Here is a 13711-nt window from a genome sequence, read left to right as displayed (position 1 = left end):
TGTTTCACTGAGTGTAGCCTTGGGTTGGTTCTTGGAGGAATCCCAGGATGCTTTTCTCAGGTCAAAGGGTTCTTATGAACAAGGGAGGGAAGGAGAGAAACGATTAAATACCAGTGTGGGTGTGTTTTTTTTTTTTTTAAACAAAAACAAAACTAAAGCTAGCATGGTCATACCAGATGTGGAATTGATACTCTATATTACTACTGCACATGAAACCAGCGGTGATCTAAGCCAGTGCTAATGAAGTGTTGGTGATGGAAAGTGAATGAGATTTGTAATTTAAAGCTGAAATAGGACATGGTTCAGTGCTGTAGTGCTATTTGGGAGTGAAGAATCTTTAAGCTATTTAGAGTCACAAACCTCTCATCAGACTAATTTGCATGCCTATTTCCTTACACAATGAAAGCCTTTAAATAGTGCAGTATACCCATAGTTTCCTGATGAGGAACAACACAGAGGCTTTCTGCTAATAAAACAGAGAATTTGACACAAATGGTGATGAACGGTGCTGTTTGCTTTTCAAAGTCCCAGTGAAAGTGTTTTTATTCCAGAGTGTACTTGACCAGCATCAGCAGATACAACCCAAAATAAAGGTGGATTCTAAATATTCTATGAAAGGCTGGTCTAATTTTCAGATAAATGGGGTTGCTTCTTTTTAAGATTTGATTTTTTTTTTTTTTCTTTCACAACTCAAAAGATTTTGTAGAGTCAAGTTGTAATATTTGTAACATTTTACGTATCAGGACATTATTAAAAAAATCATGTAACATGTAACATGGTAGAAAAGTTTATGTTGAGACGGCAGAGTCACGCCCTTCTGCCGCTTTCGTCACGCGTTCTTGGTTCGAGACCAGCTAGTTGTTAATTTTGGCCCACACCTCTACACAGCATGTTTCAGTTCACTGAAACTGAAGCAATGTTTGTGCACAGCTCTCTTAAGGTCCCTCCACAGCATTTCAATCAGGTTGAGATCAGGACTTTGACTGGGCCATTAAAGTACCTTGGTTCTTTTCTTTTTCACCCATTCTGTTGTAGATTTGCTGCTGTGCTTGGGATCATTGTCTTGTTGCATGACCCAGATTAGGCAAACCTGTAGTTGTTGGACAGATGTCCTCACATTTGACACCGGAATACTTTGGTATACAGAGGAGTTTATGGTCGACTCAGTGACTTCATGGTGCCTTGGTCTTTTTTTTTTTGTTTTTAAGGAGAAGGGTCCTTCTCTTGGACACCCTTCCAAACAAGCCATACTTGTTCAGTCTTTTTCTTATTGTATTGTTTTTTTTTCCTTTCAATTTTGATTGATGAACAAGGTTTGAGTTGCAATTGTAGGTCTATATTTAACAGGGACATGGGACAATATGATGCACATTCTTGAAGTGGTTTATTTTTTATAATGTACATTAGCCTCCATCAAAGAACTGGAACTGATCATATCATGCTGCTTCAGTTTGAATCCAACTTTGGTGATTCGCATGATTTTGTCAAAGCAGACAATATATATTGTATTGTATTTGGGATAGGAATTACAATGCAGTTAAATCCTTTAAGAGTAGAAACTAGATCTGAGCTTTGGAGAGAAACAGTACAGTGTGAACAGTACAGAGACTGAAATGTCTTATTGGTTTTTATTTATGGCTTATAGTGCAGCATGTGGTACCAGCAGATTTAAAACTAATTCTGTCTGTTCTTTTTACATTTATTGTGAAATACAGATATTTGCATGGAAAAAGTGAATAGGAATGTTTTATTTTGTTGGGATTTTAATACAGCTTGGTGATTTCTAGAATAATGTAGTCAAGATATATGTTGTGATGTCAGAATGCAGTTTTTATGGTACTAATACTGCAGACATAATAAAAGATAATTGTGTCCTTGTGGGTAGACACCCTGCTGATCTGTTGACACAGTCTAGTAATTTTGTATCTTTCATTTAAATATAGTAGCTAAAAACCAATTATCGAGCACAAAAATCAATATGCTGAAAAGGAAACTTGATTTTTAGAATTAAGTTGTTTTTTTTTTCAAATCAAAGGTTTTATTCCCTATAATTGAATATGTGTGCATTTGGTCAAAACAAAGTAGTATCTTTACAGGAAGAATGAAACAAATGACCATATTTAATGAAAGGGGGTCACTTATACCCCTAATATCCATGTAATTAGAGCCTGGTGTTTAAATGTGTCCTAAAAAAAAATTACACTTTCCCTCTGATAAACAGTTTGATTACATTCTCATATCTTATGAGAGTTTATTCACAGCATGACCAAATGTCCAACAATGTGAAACCTTTACACACTGTAACTTTAAGTATTAATTCTACATTAGCCACGTCAACTTTATACTGTAATAACACCTTCTAACTATCCTTATATGCTTTTGGTTCATTATTGCCAAAACAGCTTAGACTCACCAAAGCCTAGGCTCATCAACAAAGCCTCTGAGGGTGCCCAGTAGTAATGGGTACCAACATGTCAGCATCAAATCCTGTCCTTTATGCAGCAAGATGGAGTTGCTACAGATCTGACGTGTTCCAACTACATCTTGGTGGTTCATAATTTATCCTGCCCTGGACCACATTCAGTAGCATCCGTCAAGTCTTGCTGTTTCAGAGATATTCCATCCCAGGTATCAGGTCATGAAGTCCTGGCCATTCACATCCATACACCTGCATATTTCTCCTGCTTCTTCTCCAGTGTATTCCAGACATTGACATTTTTATGACAGATTCAGCGTTACTTAGCTAATTCATGAGTGGTCATAATTAGTGTGTTTCAAGTCTTTCATGTAGTCTTTCACTGTGTACTTATTTGTGTAGTACATGAATTTGACTGGGTTGTTTTCTCTCAAAGTGAACACAGTCATGTTTGCAATGTTTGACTGTTGCCACACTACCTACTGCTTTGTGGGAACATTTGCATTTTTCAGCACAACCCATGTAATGTTTGGTTTTCACTTGCAATGCCTGAAAAACATCTGCTACTGCTAGCTAGCTAGTTAGCCCTGTTGTCATCATTGCTGCTGATGATGTATCCCTCTTTGACTAGCTAAAAAAAACCAGCCAAGATGGTAACCATTGAGGACATGAAGTGTGCTCCACACTCAAAATAGTGTTGACATTATGAATGTATGTTATTTGAGACAACACCAAGTCAATTGTTTTATGCTTAAAAGATGCAGAAAGTTATAGAAAAAAAACAAAAACAACTTTAATGCCTTGGTTTGGTACCAAACAATACATTTCAGCTTGAGGTTATTAAACATCTTGAATGTGCAGAGCTTAACATCTAAAAAAAACAAAAAACAAAACATTTAATGGTGTTCTCCCTCAATCAAACCAGAGTTTATGGCTCTAAATTTGTCCTTCATATGTCCCAAATATTTAATTTCCTTTTTTCATTGGAACTATGTTTTAGAGCTAGTTGCAAGTTTTGAAACTTATGTCAAATTTATGTCTCCAAATGTCGAAGGGACCACCCTCTTTGCTTAAGGGAAAGCTGATCACCAAACAGTTTAACCTCCATCGCCCAGAGTTCATCTTTCCTGTCACCCCAGCTGATTAGGACCTTTGATGACAGATTACTTTAGAGAAACCTGATTCCTCTTGGGCCACCTAGGGAGATACACACATGAAAGGGGGTTGGAAAGTGAAATAAAGGACTTTTTTAATTTCTTGGAAATGTTTCGTATATCATTACCGTAATTCATGGCTAACTTTTCCTTCATGGACTGAAGATGAAGCCCTGTGATGCAGTTGTCAGGAAGATAAAGTTGTAAGTGTGTTGAGTAACATGCAGATGTTCCAAAAAAACACTCATCCCTAAAATCTTTCTCTTAAAGCCCTTCTACTTTAAATAAAGGACTTAGTGGGTTTTAGGAGTGGTTAATTTCTCTGCGTGGTTAGGGTTTGGCCTCTCTGTGGTCTCATTAATCGTCCCACCCAGTGCTGTGTTTAGTATGAGAAAGGCATGTCTGCGGCAGAACTTCTCAGTGGTGGAGATAAGATGGGAAAACCCTCATTGTTTGGGTGGAGGCTGGTGTTTGAGATCAGAAACAGATGCTCTTCCCATGAGCCATCAGTTGAGATAAGAAGTGGATAAGCTCCTGTCTTGTTTGTTCATTCTAGGAGATTTTACTAAGTGATCTAAATGTTAAAGTTCGAAATGTCCCAGAGAACCATCTGTTATTCCCTCTTTATTGGCTTTATACCGAGCATAAATGACCTTTCGTTCCTGTAATTGCCAAATGAAGCACACCAGTTTTTTGGTGTCACTGTATGGGTGCTCCATCAGAAATATCTTCATGATTTATGATCTTAACTGTCCCCCCCTTCTTTTCACTGAGTGTGATACATGGCCCGTTTAGAGCATCTCTGTGAACCTGACCTGTTCTGGGGACCTGGATAAATGCTCCTCGGCTCACTAGACCATAAATCTACACCTATTTTGCGGAGAGGTGTCATCTGATGTTCCCAGAAGCATGGCTCCAACCTGATGAGCAGCTACACCGTTTCGTAATGGCTGAAGCGATGAGTGTTAATTTGGATCAAGAGAGTGCTTGTAATGGACTTTACTGACAGCAGTTTTAGTTTAAAACTTCAAGCAGATGGATTGATTAGGGAAATGCCACATCAGTCATAAATTAGGACCAACCTTTCATTTAAAGGCCATCTTCTCTTTATTTAGTGCCCCTTTTCCTTGAAAATGTCATGATGTGTGAGTAATTGTAAAGTTCAATAATGTTAAATATTTTGGAACAGATGTTCTTCACATCAGCCATTCTGACATGAAATAGTCACAATAACACAAACACAGTGTTATTGATCACATTAATCAAGGCTAAATAGCACAGAAGATATACTAATGTGATTAGTAAACACCTGTGTCTATGATGTCATGTGTGACTGCTGGGAAAAAGATATTTTGTTAGATCATAAAGAACAGCAAAAAAAAAAAAAAAATACGAAGCTGTAGTCCTTAAGATTTCAGTCCTTGACTTCCCTTAATTAAAAGCAGTAGCAGTAGAAAATGCTCAGTTTGCTTTGGCAGAAACTTAATATGATTTTGAAGCAGCAGTGAACCTGATAACATATATGACATCATAAAGACACAAGAATGAAAGAAATGTCAGAAACTGGGAGTTTTGAGCAGTCTGAAGTTTGAGCTCCCACTACCAGTCTGTTATTTTTCAGTATAATGCAATACCACAGTGCGAGTAATATAAGCTTGTCACTGTTTCTGAATGCCATGTATAAACCATGTGTTTTCTCCGCTTTGCTGATTCATCATGTGCCGATCCTTGGTGACTTTTCTACTGTCAGCAACACACACACACACACACACACACACACACACACACACACACACACACACACACACACACACACACACACACACACACACACAGGGTCCTTTAGAGGTAGCAGAGCAGCACAGGAGTCAGTGAGTGAGTGTTAGCTGCCAGCAGAGGTTAGTACTGAGAGACTGGGGAGGTGGGGAGAAATACATTCTCTTATCCAGCAGCCTCCAGCAGCCTCTGCATCATTGTGTCCTGTATGTCTACATGTACACAGAACAGCTCCACACTGAAAGGATGCTGTTTGTGCCTGGTGTGATTTATTCACAGCTAACTCGGTCTATTGCAGTTAGTAGTTTATTCTCACAGACATGCTTGCAGCCTCCCAGGGTGTCACCCATCACAAATAAGTTAGGTGTCGTTTAAATCTTGTAAAGTTGGCTCAATTTCAACCTAAGCTGGGTGTGGCGATTTTGACATCTCCTTAGCAGAGACATGCTGCTCACAGAATCCTGGATTGAAAGCTTGCAGTAGTGAAGATGGTGGTAGAAGTAGAACTTCAGAGGGAAAAAAAATATTTTTTTAGATTTTATATGTATTGGTGACCATTTAAGATTAAAAATAAGTCAAATAATACTTTAAAATGACTGTCCCAAAACGTTAAGTTTCAAGTGGTGGCATATGTTGTTGACCAACTGCTCTAACTGATTTAAAAAAATGGACAACAATAAAAGATTAAATCCCCTCTACTCATCTACTTTCCTAATATCAGCTTCACATGCAGGATAATATCAGGGTTTTCCCTGCTTAGAAAGGGCCTTTGTGGTATGACCATGCCACTTTGTGGGGCAGCAGATGTTTACGTTTTATTTATTTTTTTTGTGTGTGTATTATTTTATGCAAGAAAAACACCAAATATATTCTAATGAAAAACATTTCTAGTTTTTAATTAAAACTTTAATTATAGATTTAGGGTATTTTTCATACTACTGGAAAAAAACATACTTATGTTTATCATCAACAAGCTTATCCTTAGTTTAACAGTGTGAGCACACTAGGGCTGCATAATTAATCACATTTGAATCCTGATTTTGGCTTTCCACAATTAAATGAGTGTGTTTGAGCAGTATTTAAAATGCTGTGATTTAAAATGCAAAGCAAAAACAAATCAAGCACTTTAGATGAAATCAATGCCTGACCCCTTGCCTTCATGCCTCCTCACAGCTGTTTCCCACAGTGTTAAGACAGATATACAGCAAAATACAGCAGAAGGCGAAGAGCTTGTACCTCAAAGTGGATCATCATCCATTGTTTGGAAATATTTTGGATTTAGGGCAAGTGATGTTAACCAAGAAGAAATGGCATGCAAAGAGTGCTGTTGTATTGTGTCTGCACTACAAAGAAACACAATTTAGTAATTCAACTGCCTGAAAACATGCCACCAACTGCAGTGTAATCAGTGCATTAAGGCCAAGAAAAACAGTGTTGTGGTTGCTAACGTGACTCATCCAACAGCTACCCAGACGTCCATAAAAGCAAGTCTGTACGGCGTGTCAGTCCATCTCACAAAGACTCACTGTAATCACTAATGCAGTCACATTCCATTTGGCCAAAGATGTGTGTCCACTAAACACAGTGAGTAACAAAGGCTTCAGGAAAATTGTAAACACACTAGACAAAAGATGTGTTATTGCCTCGTGCAATTATTTTGTGTGGTGGCAAAAAAACCCACACTGTTCACAAAACGTTGCAGGGGAAAAAGAGGGAACTCACAGCTGTACTTTGCTCTGAGTTCTGTAAAAGTGCCCTGTTTAAGTTTGTGTTAAGCTTTGGTATAGTTTTTTAAATTTATATTTGGTATTTTTCTTCAAAGATTTACACAGTAGTGTTCTGTTTCTGTGCATTTTTCAATGAATAATTAGGATCTCAATATTGAACAAAATAGTCGTGATATCATTTAACATGTACCACAGTTCATTTTCTACTGCTAACTGTGAAGTTAACATAAATACTTAGCTGATTGCTGGCAGACATTTGTGGGTCTAGTTGTGTTGCGAACTTTTTAGTGAATCTCCCAACTTGTTATGTTAGTGAAGCGTATTCTTGGTAAATTCATAACCTCAAAGTTGAGATTGATTTAATCTGGTACCTGTCCACTTGCATTAACAAGTGACTCAATTTCATTGTTATTGTCATTTTTGTTATTGCATTGTTATTGCAGGTACCTGTTAACTTTAGTCATCATTGTTTAAGATCCTTCCAACAAAGATGTTCGCTGTTTTGACAGAACTACTGAGTGAAAATGACGCAGCGTGCCACGGAGGCATCACCAAACCCGTCCAGGCTCAGAGTGAGCGATGAGTTTGTCATGACTGTGTCAGATACATGCCCCTTCAAGCTACATTGTTTTAACCAGTATCTTTTTTGGAAATGCCTGAATTGATCTTCAGCAGGGAGATCATGTTAGTGCAAGTCAGGGGAAGGAGTGTGAGTCAGGGAAGGTGGAGGGAGAGCTAGGTGGAGAAGTGGGATGACTGCTAAAGTGGAGAGTGTGAAGACACGGTGGCTCAGCTGACGTGGCTCTGCAGACCGCACTGGTAGCACGGCTGCTTTTAAACATCCTATTCAGCATGTTTTTATTTTTCTGATTCATGACTAGACTGATGGTGCACTCATTTTCCTGCAAATATTGGCAGAAACAACTGTGGAAAAAAAAACGACCAAAATTATGCAGAGGATGGTGTAACCACTGAAGGGAATGCTAATGGAAACAGATACTGGTGGTGGAAAAGAAATACTAATGCAAATAAAGTTCTGTACTTAGACTGCTGATGCAGGCATGTGGAATTCATTGCACTAATATAAAGTATCAATTTTAACAGTCTTTAGCACCACCACTTTATTTTACAGTACAGGCATCAAGGGATTTTTATTACAGGGAATATGCTTTACAAGTTTTTTACATTGAAATTTCAGACTCTAAATATTAGGCAAGAATATAATTGATAATATTTATGCTGTACCATCTAGTTAATGAGGGATTTTCTCTTAGACTTGCCAGATTAAGTTCTGCCCAGGCAGCAGCCACTGAACTGCAGGCAGTGAGTTCAATGGCCACTTGAGGCTCGCTCCAAAACCAAGTCAGTCCCCACAGATGCCCACATTCAGTCCATCCAGTTTTCAAACAAAAACCTACTATTCATCCATGGTTCTGCCGTGTTCAAGTGACATAGAAATTGTCCACAGGGCTGCATTTTTAAGCTGTCTGATTGCCAGTCTGTCCAGGGTGTCTGCTAAGTTTCCTAGGTCCACAGAGGATGAAGTGGTATTAATTCTAAATAGTATTTTTAACAGCCTATAACATGCATATTAATTGGAGAAATAACAAGAAATGTATTCTAAAGAGATTTGTTTTGGAGTGGCATCTTGTTCTTTACCCCTCTGTGCTAAGCTGGATATTAACACCACTTGTTGAAACTGAGCAAACACCTGTTTTCCATCAGTTGTGTCCTCACCCACATCTCATGATGTAATCAGGTGTTTTTCCCCAGGCTGTCAGTGTTTGTATCACTCCATAATAAAAGGGCAATCTGGCTCTGTTGTACATCACAGCATCCTCCTGCGTGATGGCGAAGTTTCCAGTCTTTACCTCAGGCCTCATTACAACAGGCAGGGATCTTATCTCCGGCTGGCCTGGAAAACCTTTCCCTTGTAATCTCAGCGGGACACAACGGTGCTATATTGAGAAAGTCATAAACGTGTGATTGCTGATCTCTTATCTGGTTCATGGCACATGAAGGAGCTGAATTAGTTATGTGAATTATGTGCTCTGATGTTTAAACCAGGTGGTAAATGGACATGATTAATATTAGCACATAGACCCCAGTGAGTGTGTTCCTGTGAACTGCTCATTATGAGGATCAGCTGTGTCAGTTTATAATGGACTGTTGTAGAGACACATTCAGCCAAGCAATTCAAGATCAATTATTTTCAGTTTGCAGGGATGGACAAAGTCAAACCTTTTTACTTTGACAGCTTTCTAAATGCAACAAATGAATTAGATAAGCACCATTTATAAACCTAAGTACTGATTTCTTAGGCCACTTAAACAGCACATATTTAAATCTAGCACATATGAAGCAAAATTAGCATTCCTTTGGACTTTGATTATGGCTAATTGATCAATTTAAATTCAGCATTTATTCCAGTTTTAGTTCAGTTTTTGATCTTAATCTTTTCACAGCATTTCACACACAATAACTTAATCACATTAATAACTCCTGTTCTTATTTTAAAAGTTCTGACTCTGCTAACCAGCTAGCTCCAGGTCCTTTCCTTTATGTGTTTCCCTCCCAGCAAGTTCACCTGGGCTCTGTTGTGGTGGATCTCAATATCATTCAGCTGCCTGTCCTGTGAGTCTCTGGACACACAGAGGGATGGACTCCCTGTGCCTCTGTTGTTAGCCTTTTTTTTAACCATGAAATGAAATGCTTGAGATTAGGAATCTCTTCTGGAAGAAGGTGGTAGCCCTTTGCAGGGCCGGGCCACTCCAGTCAGAACCTACCACAGGTGGAGAATGATTTCCTTACTATCTCTAAAAACAACAAAAAAAAAGCTATACTGTACTTTGATTTCTTCTGTTTGTGGCTGACCTGTTAGCTTACAGTAAGTTTGTTGGAGTTGTTTTGTAGAATATAGCTGCTGTTTGGCAGTAAACTGAATATCGTCTGATAATATTGGCCTGCTGATAAATTCGTCGGGCTCTCATAGCACTAAATATTTGAAAACTTGAAATAGGTTCCTTTGTATCATTTGGAATTTATCATTTGATATTTCTGAATGGACAACTCATTCTCTCATCACTTTGTTTATTCTGGATCTACTGAAATGGCATTTATCATCTTATCTCTTTAATTGGATAGAAACAGGATGCCAGGGAGAGGCAGATCAGATTGTTCATCTGTATAAGCCAATGGGAGTAGAAGACAGACTTTTTGAAGTTGGGGGTATTTAGCGATTTTATTATTTATTTATTTTTTTTACTTTGCAGTTCTGATAAAGCTTCCTGCTTCCCAGAAAGGAAGGAAGGAGATTTGAGGTTTTGTACAGATATGTCTCTTGAACTCGGATCCTTCGTATATCTTTTCTGTACTTTGTCGTCTAGCTTCATCAAGTTTGTGTATTGTTAGTGATTACCTTTGCATAGCAACAAAGGACTGTGTGCCCTCACGCTTTGTGTTGATGATGAAATTATTGTGGTCTGAGTCAGCACAGCTTCTGTGAGCACTTTGCACCACTTTGTTCCTGATGCTGTCAGAACAACTCTGATGCCTGGTGTTCACCTTATTTATCTCTGTGTTGGCAATTTTAACAGTCCTCTGCACTCTGTGTTTAGACTGGATGCTGTTATGAGCCACTGGATGCAGTTTTTGGGGGATTGTTTGTGTTGGGTATGGTTATTTATTTATTTTTATGAGCGTTAAGATGGAAAAATTGATGCTACTCGCATGTCTGTATGTTAAATATTAAGACTGAGCCAGGTGGTGGTGGAAAGTTAAATATATTTATTCAAGGACTCATACTTCACTTAAATATTTACTGTTATATTACTTTGTTCCTCTATATCATTATATTTAAGAGGAAAATGTTGTATTTAAACCCATTAATCTATTTGTTGTAAAGTGTTATAATTATAAATTATTAGATTTCATTTTAGGATATTTTTATCAGTGTATGTTATATACTACTAGGTGCTGGTAAAAACAAGGGGAAATAAATGATATGTGCTTCTTTCCAGGCTGTATGCTGTGTTTTGGCCAATCAGCCTTCTTTCGCTTTAACCACCCTGAGGAAGCCTTCAGGATGAAGAGTATGATGCCCCAAGGAGGGAGTGTCTCCACTGGGGACTACAGACTGTGTGCAGGTACTGTATGGTCCTCACATGCAAGCTGTTATTGTCTTATCCATATACATTTTGTAGTATTTTCTGTCTGTTATCCTTCAGGAGAACTAACTCTACACCTCATGGAACCTTTTCCTTGCAAACCCAAATCAGTGTGAAAAAACCTACACTGGTAGTGAATAAAAAGGCCTAAAAAAGATCATCTTCCTTACAAAGTTCCATTCTGCATAGATGAATGGGCCAGATTTTTAACAGGCAGGCAGTGGAGGTGGAGCAACTTTTCTTTGTGTTTGTGTGTGTGTGTGTGTGTGTACATATGTAAACACACACACACACACACACACACACACACACACACATATAAATATATATATATATATATATATATATATATATATATATATATATATATATATATATATAAAGAACTGTCAGCTTTTTGACACCTATATAAGTCAATATTACATTTAAAAGACATTTTCTCATTTTTTAAAAATATTTGCAGTAAATAGAGTCATAGATTGATCAGAATTCCTGTTTGTAGCTCTGTTATCAGACTCCTTGCTGTCACTTGGAGCCTTTAAAATTCAGCACCCGTTGAACCCCGGAGCCTGAATGGTACCCAGCTGGGACCTGGTGCTGGAGTTCACACCATGCATGTTTTATGAGCCTTTCATTCCTCTGCGTCTCCAGGCAAAGTTTTCAGCTTGCTTGAGTCTCTGTGTGTGTTTATGTGTGTGTCTTCCTCCTGGCATGTCCACAAATGTAAGTGTAACTTCTCTTGGCAAGCTATACTTCCAGGGAACTGTCATAGCATCTTGTTTCTGTCCCTCCTCCTCCCACTGTTGACGTTGCATGCCACCAGGGGATAAGTATAGCACACAGGCATGCTGGCTGCTCTGGACTTCCTGATCCACTAATGAAAGCCTTCCGTTGTTTAGAAACGTACCAATTACGCGTTCCTGAGTTGCGTTCAGATGAAGACTGCTTATACCACTCCTATGATAAACTGGGCATGCCTGTCGTATCAGCTAGAAAAGACTTGAAAGCGGCACTTGATATCTGTATGTGAACTTGAGGCAATCATGAGGCCAAACCTACAAATGACAAGTTTTTCAGTTTTGTGTCCAAATAAAGCGATGTTAGTTTCTAGTATGCAGTATGCACTGTAAGGCTGAATCCCTACACATGTACATAGGAAGTTTGTGCTTAAGGGTTGACAAATTTTAGTCACTTCCCCATTTCAAAATACTTTGGAGCATCTCTGTTGAAAGAGATTCATGGTCCAGTGCTTAGATAAAGTTAAACTTTTTTTTCTTTTTTATACATTTTATTTAAACATCCATCAACAACAGGTCGTTGACCACAGGGACAAAGCAAACATGGCGTATGTTTTATTTTTTTTCTCCCCTTTCCCTTCCCCTTGTTGCCCCTACCCCTCCCCATCTATCCCCACCCTGCTGCAAACAATGATACAACAAAATAAAATGATATAACAGAGAGAGAAAAAAAAATACAGCTGAAAGACCACGAGCATGAAAACCCAGGAGACAACACAAAAAAAAAAACGTGGACAACATGCAAACAGGCGTCCACACAAGCATGGATACACAAACCAAGTCAGGACACGGACGTTTAAAACTGCACAGGTTGACAATCACTGTCAAAAGCCGGAACCACAGGGAACCATTGAGGCCGCCGGGCTGGAGGGACAGGCACACACACAGCAGAACCAGCTCCTGCGCGAACTTCAGGCTCGAGGGAGGACATCCAGTCTCTCAAAATAAAATAATAGAGGGGCCCAAGTTTTATAAAATTTTTGGATCGAACCTCTGACACAAAACGTGATCTTCTCTAGCTTAAGGAACAGGGTCAGATCTTTCAACCAAAGAGAAGCCATGGGTGGGTGTTCTGATTTCCACACTAATAATATTCTTCTTCGGGCGAGGAGAGTTGAGAAAGCCAGTACATTTTTAAAGTCATGTGTTAATGATATGCCCTTCCCTGGAACTCCAAATATTGCCAATTCAGCGCTGGGTTGGATACCTATTTCGAAAGCCTCAGATAGGATCTGAAAGATTGTAGACCAGAAGCTGCGCAGTTTATTACAGGACCAGAACATGTGAGTTAAATTTGCCTGAGCTATATGGCAACGAGCACAGGTTTGACTGACTGTAGAATAAATCCTTGAGCGTCTGGCCCTGCTGTAATGAATCCTATGGAGGACCTTGAACTGAATTAGTCCAAGTCGAGCGCATGATGATAAAGATAAAGTTAAACTTTGAGGGTGAGGTTAAAGTCAGTACAGGTGTGATTGTTGGACTAAAATGTATACACATCCTCTGGCTTAAAGCTGGCTCCACATTGTATACTGTATACAAAAGATGAACAGTGAAGCCGCTGTGTAAGTGCCTCAAACCTGCATTCTTTGTAATGACCAGCAGGGGGTGAAAATGAATCTTCTTCTCACTTGATTTGTGACCTGAGTAAACAGTTTCCTGGTGAAGTTATGGT

The 13711-nt window shown here is 38.8% G+C and overlaps 1 protein-coding gene across 6 annotated transcripts in view; it reads left to right on the top strand.

Annotated features, from left to right (window-relative positions):
* The window catches only part of phldb1b (pleckstrin homology-like domain, family B, member 1b), a 111537-nt gene that overhangs the window by 35829 nt on the left and 61997 nt on the right, over window positions 1–13711 (top strand). For all 6 annotated transcript variants that reach the window (XM_030744078.1, XM_030744080.1, XM_030744079.1 and 3 more), the window contains one exon: window positions 11093–11218. In XM_030744078.1, the coding sequence (XP_030599938.1) occupies window positions 11093–11218 (126 nt within the window). The remainder of the gene's footprint in view (window positions 1–11092; window positions 11219–13711) is intronic.

The sequence above is a fragment of the Archocentrus centrarchus genome, chromosome 13 (genome assembly GCF_007364275.1).
Source record: "Archocentrus centrarchus isolate MPI-CPG fArcCen1 chromosome 13, fArcCen1, whole genome shotgun sequence".
Lineage (NCBI taxonomy): Eukaryota > Metazoa > Chordata > Actinopteri > Cichliformes > Cichlidae > Archocentrus > Archocentrus centrarchus.
The sequence above is the reverse complement of the archived record's forward strand: the minus strand, read 5'-3'. Positions and strand labels throughout refer to the sequence as shown.